The sequence below is a fragment of the Pipistrellus hanaki genome, assembly GCF_964339955.1.
Source record: "Pipistrellus hanaki genome assembly, chromosome: 8".
In the NCBI taxonomy this organism is placed as follows: Eukaryota; Metazoa; Chordata; class Mammalia; order Chiroptera; family Vespertilionidae; genus Pipistrellus; species Pipistrellus hanaki.
The window spans coordinates 55460381-55479861 of NC_140510.1; the positions used below are offsets into that span (position 1 = coordinate 55460381).

Below are 19481 nucleotides of genomic sequence, written 5' to 3' on the forward strand. Positions count from 1 at the left end.
GCGGGCCTTGTGTTTGACACATGTGATCTAAAAGAAAGCCTGCTGCCCTGGTGAATGCAGCCCCTGAATGAGCAGCTGGGCCCAGCCCCGTGACTCTGGGGTCCACGTGCAGGAGGACCAGAGAATTTTCAGAGGTTAAGCAATTGTTTTATTGTAAGTGCAATGAAATTTTACCAACAAACCAAACACAGTTCAACTTGCTGGGACTTAGAAGACTCTCGACACATGCTGAGTGCACTTGGCTTGGTTGAAGCTCTCTTGAGAGGGAGGGGCTCAGCCATGTGCAGGAGCTCACCACCTGGACTCAGGCTTTCACTGCCGGCTCTGTGTCCCAGTTACCAGCCCGGTAATGCTCCTAGATACTCCCATTGTCCACTGTGGACTTTGTGTCTTCAGAGAGGTTTAAATTATGACGGAGTAAAAGGAAACCAGGGTCTTGGAAATTGTCCTGAAAGAAAGGAGATGAGAGTCATGGCCGTGCTTCCTTCCCACCTGCCAAGCACCCACCACTGCTCTCAGACACAGCTGGGCTCAACTGCAGACATATTTCAGGCCTCCATACAAACCCAACAAAGGCTTCAACCACTGCGAGAAGGTGGTTACTGAAAATGGGTCAGTCTTTTGATACCACACTGTGCGCGCGCGCGCACACACACACACACACACACACACTCGGCCGTGCAGCTGGAGGCCCAGAGCACCAGGGACAGATGTGACTCTTTCCGATCGTGGCCAGGTCTTTGGAGGGATGAATCCGAGTTTTAGAAACTCTACTTGGTGATCTGAATATTGAGGAGGGGAAAAGAGAAATGGAGATAAAATATGGGGAAAGCCTGGCTGGTGTGGCTCAGTGGTTAAGCGTGGACCTATGAACCAGAAGGTCACGGCTAGATTCCCAGTCAAGGCACATGCCTGTGTTGCGAGCTCGATCCCCAATTTGGGATGTGTAGGATGCAGCCGATCAATGATTTTCTCTCATCACTTGATATTTCTATCTCTCTCTTCCCCTTCCTCTCTGAAATCAATAAAAAAATATATATTTTTTTAAAGATGGGGGAAAAACACAAATATCCTTCAATAGAATGAGGTGAAGCTCATCCTTGAAAAAAGAGGGGAAATAATTCTTATTTTAAGTAATTTCCAAAAGGATTTGGAGAGCACTCCTCAACCTAGAGCCCAAGATGACAAGAACATAGTCCCTAAGAATAAAAATGCCTCCCTTCATTGTCCCGGGCTTGGATGCTACCCAAAGATGACTACATGGGCAGCTGGGTGATGTGTTCTGAGACTGGGAAGAATCCTGGAGTCCTGAGGTGAGGACAGAGAGGCAGGCAAGAATGGGAGCTGGGGACCAGAGTGGGAGGGTTGGGTACACAGTGTCTTGTCTCAAGCTCAGGCCGAAACGGAGAGCTGGGGACAGGTGGAGACTTTTTGAATAAGGCGATTGCCAGGACACGCACTAATGAGCCCCACCCAGTGCTGATTGACGTGTTATTTCAGGGCTCCAAGTCCTCACCCTGATGACACGGGCGGTGAAGAGCGTGAGCACTGGGTTTGGATGAGCCCCACGTCCAAACCCAGTGCCCACAGGTGTCAGAGGAGGAAGGGGCCGCAAAGTGATCCAGAGGCTTGCTGAAGCCTCGCTGGGCTGGGCAGTGAGGGTCCAGAGTGTGAGCAGGAAGTGGAGTAGACGCAGGGATGAGCCCACCTGCCGGCCCAGGGTTCACTGGGCACACCCACCTACTCTGCTCTGGCTGGTGAGGAAGGGCCTCACCTAGTTCTCTGCATCCAATGCCTGAAACCCACTCGGGAGAGCTGATGGCTGCAAGCAACCTCCTAGAAGGTTTTCATTTCATTTTATTCTATTTTTTTAAGTATATTTTATTGATTTTTTTTTTTTTTCTGAGAGGAAGGGACAGGGACAGAAAGCTAGAAACATTGATCAGCTGCCTCCTGCACCACCACCACCACCCCCCCCCACCCCCCCACACTGGGGATGTGCCCACAACCAAGGTTCATGCCCTTGACCAGAATCGAACCCGGGACCTTTCAGTCCGTAGGCCTACGCTCTACCCACTGAGCCAAACCGGTTTTGGCTAGAAGGTTTTCATTTAAAATTTTTTTTTTTTTTTTTTTTTAATTTCAGAGAGGAGGAGAGAAGGAGAGAGAGAGAAGTCCATGCACAGAGTGGGGAGGACAAGTGAGGAACATAGTCACTCCATCTGCTGACAGGAGTGTGTCCTTCTGTGACCCCGGGAGGGGTTGTCCATCGGCACAGATGTGCTGGGGCTGTGCACAGAAGCTACAGCCCCCAAGGTACAGACTCTGCTTGCCTTCACCCCTGGCCAGGTCTGCCTCTTTTGACTTCGCACGTATATCCACCCCCATCGTTATGTTTGACTTCCTGTGGCATTTGTGTCCTGGCATGACTCTTACCCCCAAATACCCACTGAGCTCAACCACCTGATATCTCAGCTCCTACTCCAGCCACTTGTGTACTGCCCTCCTGGTCACATCTGGCCATGTCTGTCGCATCTTTTTTTGTAGTTTTGTTGTTCTTGTTGTTTTTATCTGATTTTGTTCTGTCGACTATTTGTTTAAAATTTCTATAAATGTTTGGACCATAAATATAAGCCCAGTAAATTTCCAATGGCATGAAACTCCTATTTATCTAATTATCAAGACAAACACTGGAGCATGAATAGGGATCAAATAAAAATACAGTAACTTTGCAATATGGAGAATTCAGTGCTTTTGATTTTTACTGCTCTGGTCCTGATTCCCCACCCCTGTTCATGTAACCTAGGTCACAAAGCAAGTGATTTTAAACTGGTACCAAACATCATATTCAAAATTAATTTTTTATTTTATGTTTATTAGAATATAACATTTAAAACTATGTTTTTATACTTATGTTTATTGTAATATATGAGTTCAGATTATATAGAATTTATAATTTATAAATACAAAATATGTAACATAATAAATAATGTAGAACATATAAAGAATATTAATGTCACCCATATTCTACAACCCAGAGAAAAATCTCTTACAAGTTTTGACATTCTTTTTAGTTTTTCTTTGTAGTCACACAACACACTTCCCTAAAAACATAGACTGTTAATTTATGCCTCTTGTCTGTTAGGTAAGTCCATTTTCTTTTTATAAATTGCAAGTCTGGGTCTCTCTGGCCAATATTTGACATCAAAGGCAGGAGAGTTCAGGTCCATGCTCACCCTCCCTACCTCTGTAAACATCCTGTCAGGGACATTTGCTGACCTCCTCCTGGCCTTTGACCCTGAGGGCTGGAATTGGTTCAAGGCTGGAACGCGAAGGTCAGCTCAGACTCCGGCTCCGCAGGCTCTGATGGTGAGAGATAGGGCCAGGAAGCACTGGTCATTCCCAGAAGAAGAAACAGGGATGGCCCTGCCAGTGTTGCTCAGTGGTTAAGTATGGGCCCATGCATCAAGAGGTCACAGATCCATTCCCAGTCTGGGCACATGCCTGGGTTGGGGGCTTGATCCTCAGAAGGGAGCATGTAGGAGGCAGTGAAAGAAATTGATGTTTCTATCTCATCAATCTCTCTCTCTCTCCCCGGCTCTCTCTCTCTCTAAAAAAAAAAAGAAAGAAAAGAAAAAGAAAAACATATTAAGAAAAAAGAAAGAGCAGGGACCGGTTTGGCTCAGTGGATAGAGCGTCGGTCTGCGGACTGAAAGGTCCCAGGTTCGGACTGAAAGTTCCCGGGTTCAATTCAGGTCAAGGGCATGTACCTTGGTTGCAGACACATCCCCAGTAGGGGGTGTGCAAGAGGCAGCTGATCGATGATTCTCTCATCGATGTTTCTAACTCTCTATCCCTCTCTCTTCCTCTCTGTGAAAAATCAATAAAATATATTAAAAAGAAAAAAAGAAGAAGCAGCGACACCTGGAGCTACCTCTCCTTCACTGAAATCCTAATCCTAATGACCTACACCAATACTTGGGTGAGCAATGCTGTCTTAACCAGGCCCTCCCTTAGGGGACAGAAACTTGAGCAGCCTCCTTTGTGCTGACATTAGGCCTATGGCCACCAAGAGCAGGAGTGCCCTGAACAATGAATTGCTCACGGTGGGAGTGTTTACACCACAGAAATGGTCAAGGCAACACCTTACACGGGCTGCATGTTTCCCCCTTCAGAGAGGTCGCTTGGTAACCTTTTACTCACACACCACTAGAGTCATCTTGAGAAACGATGAGAACTAATCCCTGGTGTCCTTGCCAAGACATTGAGTCCTAAGTCACAGCTGAGGGTCCCTTGTCCATGAATTCTCCCACAGCTCCCAATCTAGCCTTACAGTTGCTCCTGCAACACTGGAAGATTCCCATCATGTGTGTCCCTCAGGCCCTGCTGGCACACCTTGGGCCTGGCCTGCAGTTCCTTAGGTGTGCAGGCTGGCCCTTACCTTAGCAGGGCTTACACTCTCTGCTCCACTTGTGCTGAGGCCTGACCTAGTCACAGGCCTGGAATTAAAGAGAGTGCTGAGGGGGGTCTTGAGGAGGACAAGCATCATCTGGCTGCTCCACGAGAGGCATTCAGCAAGGACAATCTGTTCTCTGGCAAGGGGGAGGCCATTGCTTCTGCCACCTAGGAGCCTCCTGAGAAATTGGGGCTTTGAAATGTTCAGCTCCTCTACTTGGTTGTCCACATTCATGGCCTCCTGACCTTGACATAAAGGACCTGTCAAGGCTGTGACTTTGGTCTCTCCTCTGTAGCCCTGAAATCAGTGTAGGCCTGATTTCAGAGAGTCTGCCCGTGGTCCGTAGGAGAATGAGTCTGCTGAGCTGCCACGAGGCCCCCTGCCCGCAGAGGATGCCTGAAGTTGACAGTCAACTGTGCTGAACTTCTCCTTTTCCTTTCTCAAGGTCTCCACCACTTTTCCATTAATAATATCATGACCATTGTTCCCCACTGGTGGGACCCCACACCTACTTGTCCTCTGCCTGTGCCCCATAGTAACTGAGCACCGGTGATGACTTCAATAATAACTACCGTATGCCACCAGGGACACCAGGGGTCAGCAAGCTCTTTCTGTAAAGGGCCAGGTAGTAAAATAACTTAGGCTTTATGGCCTTGTGTGATCTCTGTGGCATAGTCTTTGGATTTTTTTTTTAACTTCTCTTTCTCTTTAAAATTGTATAAACCATTCTTAGTTCAAGGGCTGTACAAAAATAAACCATGGCTGGACCACGGTTACTACAACCCCACTTACCACTAGCAATGGAACCCCTATGACCTTGAGACAAGTGGGAAGTTCAATTCCAAAATGAATCCCTGATGGCCCGCTTTCTAGAGCCAATTTCAGCATCTGAGTCCTAGTCTGGATGCCCAAGAAACCAGCCTGAGGACAGGCATGAGGATTAATGCTTTCTCAGGAGAGGCAATCCCAGGGGGAAAGGAGAGAAAAAACAAGATGAGGCTATCTGTGCTGGCCTCTGTGTCCCGATGAGCCCCATGAGATGAACCATGTAACGAACCAGACACCCAGCCCCCTGGAACCTCTCTGGACTGGCTGCATGGAAAACCAGACCTTGGGCTTTTGCCCACTGGAGGGCAAAAGGCAAGTTGGTTGGTTGGCTCTTTCCTGCCTCCCACTGGTTAAGTATAAGGCCTGCTCGGTGCCCACGGAGGCGTATGAGAAGAACCCACCAGCATTTATGACTGTGACAGCCTCTTGGGCTCTGAAGTCCAGCAAGCCCGGGACTGTCTGGGATCCCTCATTTTCAGCATGCATGGACTGGAGCACAGCCCCGATGATCCCCAGGAGGGAACAGTGGGGACAGGGCCTCATTCTGCTGATGAAGGATTCAAACAGGGTGAAGAGGACTAGTCCTGCAGGGGGGACCCTGGAGCCACAAGAGTTCCCTTCAGGAATCCACCCAGTATTGCCAGGATCTGGTGAGCTAGCTCTCCAGCTTCACCTCCTGAGTCCTCCAGAGGGACAAGAAGCTGGGCAAGGTGGACCACAGTGGTAAGAGGAACAGGCTCTGATCTCCAGAAAGCCCCTGGTCCCAGGCTTCAGCTTGTCCTCCGGTTTTCACAGTCTACTTTTACCATCTCCCTGTCTGGCATCGCTTCCTCACAGTAGTCCCATCACCAGGGCTGCCACGGGGCCTTTGTCCTGCTTCTTGGTCTACCAGCCCTCCCGGCCTAGGGCTTGGCAAACAGTCATTTTCCTCTCAATGCCCTTTGCTCCCAAGCCACAGCCACACAGTTTGGGAGGGAGGCAGGGCTTCCCTGCCTTTGTTCCCTTCTCCTGGCTCAGGCAGAGGTTTGGGAGGACTGTTCTGTGCCCGGGAGTGCCTCCCACCTGGAGGAGCCATGCCAAGGACATCACCGTCGTGCAGGGCCCCACTAACATGGAATTTCTCAGTGTTTGCTGAGTTCAGAGCATCTCGTCAGGGGTCTCTCTGGATTCCCACAAGCTATCTCAGGTGCCCGTAGCCTCAGTGGAGTGTCCTCATTTATGCTCAGGGTCTCAGGGAACTCCTCTGGCATAGGTATATTGTATTCCCTTGAGCACCCACCACAATACTTAGGCAGGAATGCCAGCCAGTCCAGACTGTAGACCTTGCAGTCGGAGTCCTGGGTTGGCCCCCTCCACCTACCACTTGCTCTGCTCAGCAGCATGGATGTTGCCTCTCACTGTGCAGACACACTGGAAGGCTTTCTGAGAGTTCAGGATGCTGGTGGTGGCAATGCCAGGAGGAACTCCCTTCTCCTCCAAGCACCCCTATACTCCCACCTACACGTGGTCCTCCCCCTGCAGCATGGGGCAGAGCAGCCTCCTAGCACCAGGGCTAGCATCTCCTATTTCCCCCTCCTCTTCCCTCTTAGGATTCAATCTTTTTTTTTTTTTTTTTTTTTTGGGGGGGGGGGTTTGACACACAGCAGCTTTCCCTCCTGAGTCTCCCCAAGACTCCTTCACAATGGGACTAGTGTCCCAAGGCCACTGCAGCCCACAGTTACTTGGGCTCCTGCCTTTGCAATTCAACCAGGCTACCTGTCACCACCCCGAGAGGGGATGCTGTGAACCCACAGAAGCCCAGTCAAACCCCTTTGTTGCTTCCAAAAAACTTTAGACTGGAGACAACTAGTGTTTTCCCCATATTGGGCTCCAAGAGAAGCTGGTGAGCAAGGACCAGCACTGCAGGGAACATGTGGTGAGGCAGAGACTCAGGCAGGATGCAGGGGCTCTGCCAGTCCAGCAGAGCCGCTGTGAGTCCTAGTGGCTGCTGCCCGCACAAATGGTGGGTGGTGGCCCACCAGAAGGACTACACCCCTGGCAGCCCCACCCGTGAGCCTCTGCGAATTTGAAAGGGAGTTGAGAGGGTGCAGGGAGCACTGGCCAGCTATGCACGTAGCAGATGGGCGGGGAGAAAGAGAATGTTCTGGGGACAAGAAGGACTTTGGACTTTAGTCACCTCATTCCCAGGCTCTGCAGGGGTGGGGCGGTGAGGGTAGCTGAGGTCATTCTGCAGACAAAGGTTGTCTTTCCTCGATGACATAGGCACAGTCCCACACAGTTCCTTACTACACAGTGACATCGAGGGTGTCTTTACAAAGGGGAGAGGGATCTGGACACAGGCCACACAGAGGTGTGAGAGTTAAATAAGAGAGCTCCGGAAAAGTGCTGAGCGTGATGCTTTCCAGAGTAAGGGCACCCTGAGGTCCATGTCCACCAATGAACCCCAGTTCCTAGAGGATCAGATACCCTGATGGGGAGGGGTCTTACTGGCTCCCAGATGCAGACACGGCCCCGGACATCCAGGATTGGGGGTGTCAGCTGGGCTATCTCCTAAGCACCAGCACCAGCAATGCTGACAGAACAAAGCAGAGGTGACAGCCTTGGGGGTACACAGCAGGCAGAATGTGACAGGGCAACAGACTGCAGGGGCCTGCCCAGTCCAGGTCCACGACCTCAGAGACCAGCTGGATAATACACCAGCTGATGAAACAGCCTCTGATTTCCGAAGGAAGAGTCACCTCGGACATGGGTGTCATCTTGGACATGGGGGTCACCTTTGACATGGGGGTCACCTTTGACATGGGGGTCACCTCAGACATGGAGAGCCTTGCTGGCAAGCTTCCTTTCCTTGGCCCTCCCAGGACAGGGAGGGGGATGGTGGCCCGGAAACTGGGAAGGGGCTCAAGCTGCCAGAAACCAGAGAAGCTGACCCAAACATTGACCCTGAAGTCCCGATGCAAAGATCTGACCAACTCAACCTACCCACTGCCACCCATCTCCCTCGCCAAGGGGCACGGCTCTCATCTCAGTTAAGTCCTTGGCTTTTCGTTTAATGGCCTCAGGACCAGGAAGTTTGAAGTTTAACCCTATCTTGAGTGACACAACAGCAAACAGGTTTTTGGCTCCAGTTAAAATAATGCCTTTTATCTGGAAAATTGATAATAAGAGAAGTTGGTTGTTAATCCTCAGCTGAGGATATTTTCCATTGATTTAAAAAAAATGCTTTTATTGATTTCAGAGAAAAATGGAGAGGAAGATAGAGAAAAATATCAATGATGAGAGAGAATCATTGATCGGCTGCCTCCTGCACACTCCCTACTGGGGATGGAACCCACAAACCAGGCATGTTCCCTGACTGGGAATCGAACCATGACCTCCTGGTTCATGTGTCAACACGCATGCACTGAGCCATGCCAGCCAGACTCCATTGATTTTTAGAGAGAGTGGAAGCGGGGGAGACAGAGAGAGGGAAACATCCATGTGAGAGAGACTCATTGATTGATTGCCAGCCACATGAGCCCTGGCCAGGCCTGGCAGCAATTTTTAAATTCATTTTTTTAAGATACAATAATGAAGTACCAGTAAGCAAGTCTCTACAGAATGCAGCATAGTAGAGACAAAGTTGTGAGATTTAAGTTCTTTGCAGACCAGCAAATATAGATTAGATTTATTGGGGGAAATATCTTAAAAGAGTAATTGCCATGGATTAAAAGCCCTTTGTACCAATGATTTTATAAAAAGGCTCTTGGCAAACTCTCAAAGAAAAATACTGTCTCTAGCCAAGACTGGTTTGGCTCAGTGGATAGAGTGTCGGCCTGCGGACTGAAAGGTCCCGGGTTCAATTCTGGTCAAGGGCATGTACATTGGTTGCAGGCACATCCCTGGTGGGGGTTGTGCAGGAGGCAGCTAGTTGATGATTCTCTCATCAATGTTTCTAACTATCTGTCCCTCTCTCTTCCTCTCTGTAAAAAAGTCAACAAAATATATATATTTTTAAAAATACTGTCTCTATATGACAAAGGGCAGCTATTTAAAACACACATACACACACACACACACACACACACACACACACACACAAAAACACAATAACAAACAAACAAACAAAAAAACCCCCACAAAACAACACCTGAAACTAATATCATTCTCCATGATGAAATTTTGAGCATGTTCCCCTCCCACCAGGAAGAGAACAAGGATGCCTACGCGCACCACCTCTACTAGACACAGTACTAGCGGTCCCAGTCTGTGCCATCACACTGTGCTGTCCAGATGCCTTACAAAGGGTCAATGGAGAGATGGCTAAGTGGCACTCCGCAGAGACCTGTTCAGAGTGTCTTCTCCAGGGGTAGGGTATTGGGGGGGGGGGGGGAGAATGATGGAGGCTGTTCACTGCTGATGCTTCAACCTTGACCTCCTGGGGAAGACCTATAACCACATATAACACCCACTTATCTCCCCAAAACAAAGAACAGCCTTCCTTGCATCTACATTTAGTTAAAAACAAACAAACAAATAAAAACACTTTCCAATGAATTTGCCTTCTCTATACTGGTCCATAGACCACTTCATGACAGATACATCTGCTCTCTGGGTACTGTCTGATCCAGGGCCTTCCTGACCATGAGGGATAGATGGGCCTGGTCTCATCGGTGTCTGCAACCACTGGAAACAGCTGCTCATCTCTGTGGGCCCTGCCAGGAGCTGCCCCTGTCTCCAGCCTACAGCAGTTGGGTGAGCAGCTACGTACTAGAACCAGGCATGAAGAAAACTAAGGTCCGAGTCAGGCATTCTCATCACCAAAGTCCCTGGACCCAGGAAGGGGGGCTCTGGGCCCAGAGGACCAGAGAGATTGCCAGTGTCCTTCCACCTCCTTAGAGACACTGACCCTTCCCTGTTTACAGATATAATTCTCTTCCCAGCCCCCTGTCTTTGCCACCCCAGCCCATGTCTTGCTTGCTGGCCCACAAATGATGTGATTGGGAGAAGAGGAAGCAATGACCAGCACAATGCCTGTCCTCTAGTAGCTGCCCAGGAAACAGCTGGCTGACTGCATAAGCGAATCAGAGAGCCAGTGAGTGGCCTGGCAAGGGCATGGAGACACAGGTGTAGAGGAGCCCTGCAGGCAGGGCCCAGGCCTGGGTGGGCAGGGCCAACTTAGGCCAGACCCACTGGAAGAAATAGGGTGGTGGGAACGGGCCTGGGACTGGGGCAGGGCAGCCTTTGGCTAGGAGAAAGGGGGAAGGCTGAGACTGGAGCCCAGCCCCTTCCAGAACAGCATTCCTCAGGCAGCTGGGGACCTGGCTCACCACCCCAGCCCCAGGCTTCCTTCTTGTCAGCCTGCCTCCCCTGAGGCCAAGAGCAATTTGCCTGGCCAACAGTTCTGGGCTAGAGGTGACCGCTAATCCCAATATGTTTCCAGATCAGTGCATGCTGATCAAGAAAGTATTTGTCCTTCCTCCCTCCCCGCAACCTGGATGCCCCAACACACACTCACCACCTTGTTCAGTGGAATTGGCACCCCTGGACTTGACCTGGTCCTGGAGTCTGCACCCCTCAGCCTTCTTCTGTCGGAGCTGGTATGGAGGCTTCTGCTCCTGTTTTCCCGGGACTGCCTCTGAACTGCCTCATCACTCCTACATTGCAAACTCCTGACGAGCAAAGGATCTAATGAGTTGTATATTTGCACCTTCCTCACCCCTCCACCCGCCCACGCACCCCCCCCCCTCCGCCACCACCACCCCCAACACACACACCCAGGTATCAACAAATATCAGTGCAGTGAATGAAAGTTTCTCATAACAAGATGAAGAAACTAGCTCTGGGAACACTGAACATAGATTGGATTCTGAGGAGTTATAGAAGCTCACGACATTTAATTTCTAAAAAATTTATTTCAATATTTTAAATATCAAAATAGAAAAGGCTAAGTTTAGGGTGGAAATGCAACATTAGGCTGCAGACTGACTATGAAACAAGACCTAGGAAAGTTGAGCAGCAGGAGAATCTCTGTGTGGATGAGCTGTCTGTTTATACTTGTTTCCAGAACAATGGAGCTCACCATTGACGTCAATGATTGGGAAGAGACAAAAGGGCTTGTGGGTGTGTTACTGCAGCTGGGCCTGGATTTGCTTGCATGCGTGTGTGTGTGTGTGTGGGGGGGGGGGGGGGGGTGGAGCAGGAAGTCTGTTCAGGTTTCAATGTTAGAGAAATAGGAGGAGGGGACAGTCTCACAGTGAAGTGTGGGCTTCACAGCAGACCTCCCAGGGCCTACATAGGAGGAAGGCTTGTCCCAATGAACTTTGTATTTGCCCTAGTTTGCATCTATGTCTGACCAAGTTGCATACACACCTTATCAAGGAGAGGGAAAGAAGTGGTAAGAATTCCTGAATGTGGGTTTGGCTGCAGGAACTGGCAGCTTAGTTTGCCTGCAGGCTATCACATCATAATTCTTCCTTCCCTTCCATCCCTGGTCCTCAGGAGAGGCCAAGGAGAACAGGCACGTGGAGGGAGATGCTGCAGGTCCAGTTTCTTGGACAGTTAGTTCCCCTTCAGCCCTTCAGAGCCCTGACAGCCTTGCCTCTCCGATCAGACGCTGCATTTCAGAGCCTGCTGCCTTGGAGCCTGCATTCTTTATCAGGTCCTACAGGTAAGCTTCTGCTCTCTACTGGGTCACTATCCTGACACCTTAGACAGAAGCTGGGGGCTTAACATGCTCCTGTGTTCCACTCTTTTTTTTTTATTTTAAATACATTTTATTGATTTTTTACTGAGAGGAAGAAAGAGGGATAGCGAGTTAATGAGAGAGAAACATCCATCAGCTGCCTCCTGCACACACACACACACCCCTCTGGGGATGTGCCCGCAACCAAGGTTCATGCCCCGGACCGGAACCGAACCCGGGATCCTTCAGTCCGCAGGCCGGCGCTCTATCCACTGAGCCAAAAGGGCCAGGGCCTCACTTACTCTTCAAGTGCTGCCTCCATCAGGGAGCCTCGGGATAATTCCCGCCCTGGTTAGTTTATGATCACTATATCCAATTCAGTATTTGACTAAATTCCCTTTACAATGGACGGTGCCTAATGACGTGGGGATGCAGGGACAACATCATTTCATTCGTACCTCCCATAGTAAAAATGATCCTATTTCCGGAACCAAACATTGAGACACAAGGTCTAAAAACTAAGAAAGGCCTCTTGGAAGTGGGCAGTTCTAGAAGATCTGGGACCGAGGTGGCCTGGGTGGGCGTGCTCCGGGAGCTCTAGCAGGACCGCCTGAACTCTGTCTTTACCGGAGCTCCAGCGCCTAGCGGCGAATGAATGAGAGAGTCAATGAATGCGAATGTGTGAATGAAAGATGTCCTCAAGGAGTTTCCAGCGGCCGCTGGGGACGGGCCTCTGGCCTGTCGCTGAAGGTGGTAGCCTCCCGGGGCCTGCACTTCAGCGAGGGCTCGCCGGCCGGCCGGCTGGAACAAGGTGCGGAGGAGCCTGTTTCCTCCCCCCATCCCGCGGTGGTACGCGCCACTCCGCGCTCCCGGAGCTGGGGACGCGAGCTGTCTTGAATGGAAGACACCGAGGCCGGAAGTGGAAGGGACCACTCGGGAGGACGAGGAGGGGGGCAAGAGAGCGCCGCGTCTTCATTGAGGAACCTACGCGGTGAACATGGAGTTCCATGTGCGTCTTATGTAAAAAGAGCGACGGGCACCGCGGCCAATGGATGTGCGGCACACGCAGGCCAGCCCCCCAGGTATGCAAATGAAGAGTCATCGTGACCAATGGGGGGCGCCGGGGGCGGGCGCAGCGCTCGAGGTCACGTTTTCCACTATGTGACAGCGGCAAGCCGGCGGCGGCGAAGGCGGGCTGTGCGGCGGTTACACGCTGCTCACTACGCGCTGCTCTCGGCGGCTGCGACAGTGGGCGCCAGTTCGGCGGACGGACGCGGAGACCGACCGGCGGACAAGCGAGGACGCGGCTCCGCGGTAAGTGCGCGGCGGAGAGGACCAATGCCAGGTTAGGGCGCCCACAGTCGTCCGGACGCCGGCTCCCTGGTTACGTAACCGCCGCCGGGCCGGCGCAGCCTCGGGCGGGCGGGTCTGGGGTACCGGCGGGCCGCCTCCGAGGGACGGCGGCGATTCCGCCAGCCCAGGGAAGCTCGATCCCAGAGCTTCCTGGGCCATTTGATTGCTTCTTGGCTTGAAACTGGCTTGGGGTGCGTGATGGGTACTGTTATCCCCATTTTGCAGATCAAGAAACAGGTTCAGAGAGGTTATGCAACTTGTCTAAGGTCACGCACGGAGCTGATGTGATCACCACACCGGCCTGTCCTTCTCTAGATGATTTTTCTTTTATGAAACCTCCCACGCCCAAAGTGGAGAGGGCCAGAAAGGTGAAGGCAATCAACGGTCAGTGCAGCTGCCTCTGGGAACACGAAGAACCCCTTCGGAAGCTGGCTTTCTGCTCTGACACCAGAGAGCCAAGTCTCCAGCTAGGGAAAGGCCACTGGTGGGCCTGGGAACCCTGTGGGCAGGAAAGCCTCGCCTCATGCTCACTCCCTATGCCCACCCTGAACTTCCCTGCCTTTATTCTCTCTCCCCAGCTTGGGTAGAAGAGAGGGTCCCACTATGATACATCAGTCACTCCATCCTTCTTGGTGTCCCTTTGGCTGCCAAATCCCAGACATAAGCCAAGGGGGCAGGTGGCAGCCTGCTAAACTCTCCAGGAAGGCCAGGATAAGGGATGACAACCTGGTTGCCACGGTTTCCGTAACCCACGCAAAGAAACCAGTTTGGGAAGCTGATTCATACTCAAAGAACAACGGAGCCAGCAGGTACCCTGGAAATGATCTAGGGTAACCCCTTGGCTTGACTGATGAGGCCACGGGAGCCCAGATTCCTGGGGGGCACAGGCAATAGGGTAGCGGGTTCCCTGGGCCAGGCCTAAGCTCAGGGTGTCTGCAGGGTCATGCGCTGGGTCAGGTTGAGCTTCCATGAAGGCCTAAAGTTGGGTACTGACTCCCTGAGAGAGCTGGAATTTGGAAGGAGGGGCCTCAGATCCCCAAATGTTAAGAACCCTAGCAGCATGGCAGATGCCCCCACACCTACCTCTCACCTCCCCCTCTGACACAGCAAGGCCCTGACTTCCCTGGCTGCAAACGGGAGATGCCCCTACCCTTACCCAGGGTTTCACTAGGAAGGGAACAGGACTCTACCTGAGGCTTTAATTGGCCATTGAGTGTTTAAATACAAGGCTAATTACATTTTTATACGGTGCGTGGGTAAAATGGGAAAAGGACTCCTTTTTAAGTGGAAGCTACGTGATAAGCCAACACAGGGGTGCTATCGTGGGTGTCTGCAGTTATCTGTCACCATCCTCCTCCTGTGACTCACTGGCACAGCACTAAGGCAGCCCTGGCTTTCTGTGGGGACTGGATGCTGGGAGCCCTGCTGCCAGCTGCTGCTGGGTGACTCAGCTCCCTCTGGGACTCAGTTTCCTTCTCTATTAGAGGGGCTCAGGCCTGTTTCAATGCCTAGGCTTTTGGATCCTTCTCACTCTAAGGATGACTTTCCCAGGCACCTACACAGATTTTGACAGTCTTGCTTTCAGGCCACATAAGGTTATTCTGTAAAAGCACACCCCCTGTGAGGCATGTTTGCCTGCTTAGAAGGAAATAGGAAAGTTTCCTTTCATTTGTACTATTTCTGATGCACACACTTAACTTTTAGAAAAATCCTGGCAAGCACACCTCTGTGTTTGAATGATGATGTAACTTCTCTGGGCCTCAGCAAACCACAGGCTCTGTCAGGTCATTGAGTGCCTGGCAGGGCCTCTCAGCATTTAGTCAAAAGAAAGAGTGACGCCGAAAACTACGTCTTAGGCAAAACTCACTGGAAACACACAACCCCAAAGCTATGCAGATTCTCTGTGCCCCTCCCTTGCAGACGCTGGCCCACCTGCGGACCCGGTAGGGGACCTGCAGGTCCTGACAGGGGCCTCTGTCAACTCTTTATGCTTCTTTGTGCACATCTGTAACAAGTTTGTTATTGTGTTTCCAAGTCTAGTGCAAATCAGAAGCAGTAAGTGACCAAGTGAGCAGCCACCGGCTGTGGGCAGGAGTCAAAGCCACTGGCATTTCTGAAGGCAGAGGGGCTCCTAGTGCTCTTCTGCCTGGGTGACAGAGGAGAGTAAGAACAGCTGGTGTTCACAGGCACTAGGGTAGCCGGTTCCCTGAGTGCCACAGCTGGGAAGCTGGCACTTTTGCATTGTTGTTTTAAATCTGTGCTGCTCTGTGTTTGGGGTGTCACCAGGCAGAGCTCAGCGTGTGGAGGTGTCCAGTGAGGCCAGGACGTGCGTCTCCCCAGCCTCCTTCCCCTCCATATTTGGACACTGCAGTCACATTTTCCTCAGTTACCCAGCTGTTGCTATGGAGAGCACCGTGTTTGTTTAGCAGGACAAACATTTTCTTCAGATTACAGCAGGCTGGCCTCGGGGACTTGGCTCCTACCAGGAAGACGCAAACGTATTATAAATCTTGGGTTGTAAAATACCGCCAGCTTGTGGACACGGAACACAGGCTGTGAGATCCTGTTACATAAAGCGCAAAGGCAAGCAGGATTGATCAGGCTGGGAGAAGTCAGACTGGTGGTGGGTGATCAGGGTTGGGTGGTGACTCGAGGATCACCAGGGGTATCTGGGTGGCTGGGGACACGGGTGCTCAGTTAGTGAACATATATCAAGCTGTGGCCTTACAATTTGGGACTTTTATGCATGTATTTATACTTTCATTTCAAAAAGTCAATTGCCTTAAGTGATTGAGCTGATTTCTGACTTCCACAAGGAAATGAACTTCCCCTTAGGCTCAAGGCTATTGAATGAGAGCAGCCTTTACCTGTCCTGGGGTGGCCATGGTGGTGGAACTGGGGCCCAGGCTATGCTTTTGTTCCCTTTTTAATTTTTTACTATTTATTATGGAATCTCTTAATATATGACAGTAGAGAGGATAGTGTAATGAATCCCCATGAACCCATCAGTCAGCTTCAAAGAGTTATGCCCTGGCCCCCTCCTTCCATCCCCACCTCTTCCCCCTCCTGTATTATTGTGAAACCCATCGCAGACTATGACCTCATTGCAGACTGCACTTTCTAACGGTTCTCTGTTCGGCAGAGGCAGCCCTTGCCACCAGAGGTTTGGTCAAATGACTCAAGTCAAGGCCTGAGCTTAGTCCCTTTCTTTGGGTCTGACTGTTCTCCAGGGACAGAGCCAGTGTGTAGATATCTGTGAAGGGGGTAGCAAAGGAACCTCGAGGGGCAGGTGTGCAGGCCCCAACTTCCCTGTCAGCCCCTTTTCTTCCTGGGCCCCTGGCACCCTGGCCCATGAGCACCAACCCCAGGGCTGGAAACCCAGCTTTCCCAGGGCTCCCCAGGGCTTGGGCAGTGCTGGCATGAGCAGGTGCTCCATAAATGTTTGTGGAAGGCAGGAGGCAAAGTCTGATTTGATGGGCACATTGGTTTTGCCAATTTGGCAATTTGAGGTTGGTCCGTTAGAGCTGTCAATGCTGAGCGATGCATTTTCTGGAATGGTGAAGTTTGGGATGATTTCGTTTGGTTTGTTGTTTCACATTTCTGCATGCTTGCTTGACCCTCTGCAAAAAAGATTGTCTTCCACCTAAGGTAACCATGTGACTCCTACTCAGTGAGCCCTACTCAGTCTCCCAGGGCCAGGACCATGAAAGCCAGGAGTTCCTGCAAGGAGCTAAGCGAAGCCCTCAGGGCATGATGGAAGCAAAGTGTGTGATGCTCTTTCCTGGGGATGTCTGTATGCCTGGGGTGGGGCCAGGTGAGCTCGTAGTTCTTTACATACAAGCCAGAGATAGCTCTCCTGGCAATGAAATATCTCCTTTTACTTCATTTTTTTCCTTAAATATATTTTTATTTATTTCAGAGAGGAAAGGGGAGAAAGAGAGGTAGAAACATCAATGATGGGAGAGAATCATTGACTGGCTACCTCCTGGGGATTGAGCACACAACCCAGGCATGTGCCCTTGACCAGAATTGAACGTGGGATCCTTCAGTCCGCAGGCTAACACTTTATCTACTGAGCCAAACCAGCTAAGGCTGAAATAGCTCATTTTAAACAAATTATTTCTGTTACAAACATGTCTGTGTTCCCATCGTAATGGACATAGAAGGTGTCCAGGAAGTTGGGTGGGCAGCCCCTTGGCAACTCTACTGACCCATAGCAAGAGCCCTCGGAGAGATAGCTCTCCTTGCCCATGCCCTGCAACCCTGTTAAAGTATAAGTCACATCTTTCATAGAACTCTCCAGCAGTTCCCCATTTTACTCAGAATAAAGCCAGAGTCCAGGTTCCGCTACTTTGATGTGCAGATCTGGCTCTGATCTAATATCACCCTCCTCTTGCCTTGCCCTCTGCTCCAGACTCAGCTATCTTCTTCAAACTCCCTGCCTCAGGACCTTTGCACTTGCTGTCCCTACCTAAAATATTCTTTCTTCTGAGGGGCTATAAACAAGTGCAGTCACTATGGAAAACCGTGTGGAGGTCCTTCACAAAATTAAAAATAAAACTACCATAAGACCCCATGATCTCACTTCTGAGCATCTAATTGAAGAAATTGAAAACACTAATTTGAAAAGATATATGCACTCCTATTTTCATTACATTATTATTTACAGTTTATAAGATGTGGAAGAAACGTCATTGGTAAATAAGTGACTGAAGAAGATGTGATGTAATACCTTAACCAATAAAGAATTTTTAAAAAGAAAAAAAAAATTCTTCCTCCAGCATCCAGCTAACCTGCTCTGTCACTCTGTTCTGTCTGTCTTCGTTCAGGTTCTTTTAAATGCAAAGTCCGGGTAGAGGGTAGATGCAATCCCAGGGCAGCCATGGTGAGGGAAAGGGAAATGAAGAGGAAAAGGCAGGACACACACATGTGATGATGTCCTAATGATGAGGCCCTGGGACACCCAGCATACCATTCAGCCCCTGGAGATCTCATCGGCAAGACTATCAAAAAAAAAAAAAAAAAAAAAGGAAAAGAGAGGAAAGGAAAGGACAGACAGCTTCAATCAATGGAGGGATGGAGAGAGCACTTAGCTGCTGACCTCTTCCACTGGCCTGTCCCAGGTGGCCAAAGTTCACCTCAGGGAGTGTGATTGCCCTTGGGTCCAAATGCAAATTAGGTCACATCTGTCTGTCCTTACAAGTGCTTCAGTGGTTCCTAGTCGTTTCCTAGATAAATTATGTGTAATTTATATGTAAGCTCCTCTCTGGCCTCCCTCCCTTCTGCACCTTCTGCACCTACCTGCTTCCGCACTCCGCTTGCATCCCCTTGGTCAAGCACTGGAAATGCCTGCAGTGCCTGGAACTCATGTGCTCCCCCCCTGCTCTGTCCTCCTCACAGGGTAACACCCGCTCCTCACAGCCTCACCCCTCCCTCTGCCTGCAGCCTGGTTTCAGGGTCTCCTGTAACTTGTGATGCTCGAGATTTCTGAACTCAGCTGCTCCCCCTATCACCTGGGGAGATCCCAGACAACCTGTAGGGCCCCAGGCCCTGCCAGCCACTCAGTGGGAACCTGTGTATTTCCCAAAGTTCCCACATGCTTAGCGTGATCATCAATGCTCTTGTTGCCTTCTGACGAGGCCATCCGCAGCTTGCCATGCCAGGGGGCTGCCTATTCAACTGCCTTCCTAATTCATGGCAGGTGGGAGGCACCACAGAGAACTGGAGACCGGTGAATAAGAACAAATAAAAATACCCATGAGATACCTGTGGATGACCCTGACTACTACCCCCTCACCTGTAAAAATATGGAGAAAGACCGTGATGAGACAGCCACGGAAAGGCTGCATTCTCTCTGGCTGACATTTCTCTCATTTTCCAGCTTCCTTCAGGAGCCAACATGAATGAATTTGCTGAATTTGCCCCCAACCCCAGTAGTCCCACCAAGGAGCCCACGGAGCCCACACCCAGTGGGGCCTTGCTCCAGGAGGATGTCGACATGAGCAGTGGCTCAAGCGGAAATGAGACCAACGAGAACTGCTCCACAGGGCGGGACTCGCAGGGCAGTGACTGTGACGACAGTGGCAAGGAGCTGGGGATGCTGGTGGAGCCCCCTGATTCTCAAGAGAGGTAGGGGAGCCAGGGCCCGTGGAGGCAGGGCCCTTGTTTGTTTTTCCAGGG

The 19481-nt window shown here is 50.8% G+C and overlaps 1 protein-coding gene and 1 long non-coding RNA gene across 3 annotated transcripts in view; one reads left to right on the forward strand and one right to left on the reverse strand.

The window, feature by feature from the left end:
* Positions 1 to 248: 248 nt before the first annotated feature.
* LOC311626848 lies at positions 249 to 12750 on the reverse strand. 2 transcript variants are annotated; one of them, XR_014795782.1, is made up of 3 exons: positions 12407 to 12750; positions 10782 to 10935; positions 249 to 448 (listed from the first exon to the last, which is right to left on the reverse strand). It is a non-coding gene; the product is annotated as an uncharacterized lncRNA (long non-coding RNA). The 2 variants fall into 2 exon arrangements; XR_014795783.1 differs by lacking the exon at positions 12407 to 12750 and adding an exon at positions 11041 to 11253.
* A 356-nt stretch (positions 12751 to 13106) lies between these two features.
* The window catches only part of PER2 (period circadian regulator 2), a 33937-nt gene continuing 27562 nt past the window's right edge, over positions 13107 to 19481 (forward strand). Inside the window, exons 1-2 of the mRNA XM_084892478.1 lie at positions 13107 to 13262; positions 19183 to 19430. Of these exons, the coding sequence (XP_084748604.1) occupies positions 19201 to 19430 (230 nt within the window). The 5' untranslated portion in view covers positions 13107 to 13262; positions 19183 to 19200. The remainder of the gene's footprint in view (positions 13263 to 19182; positions 19431 to 19481) is intronic.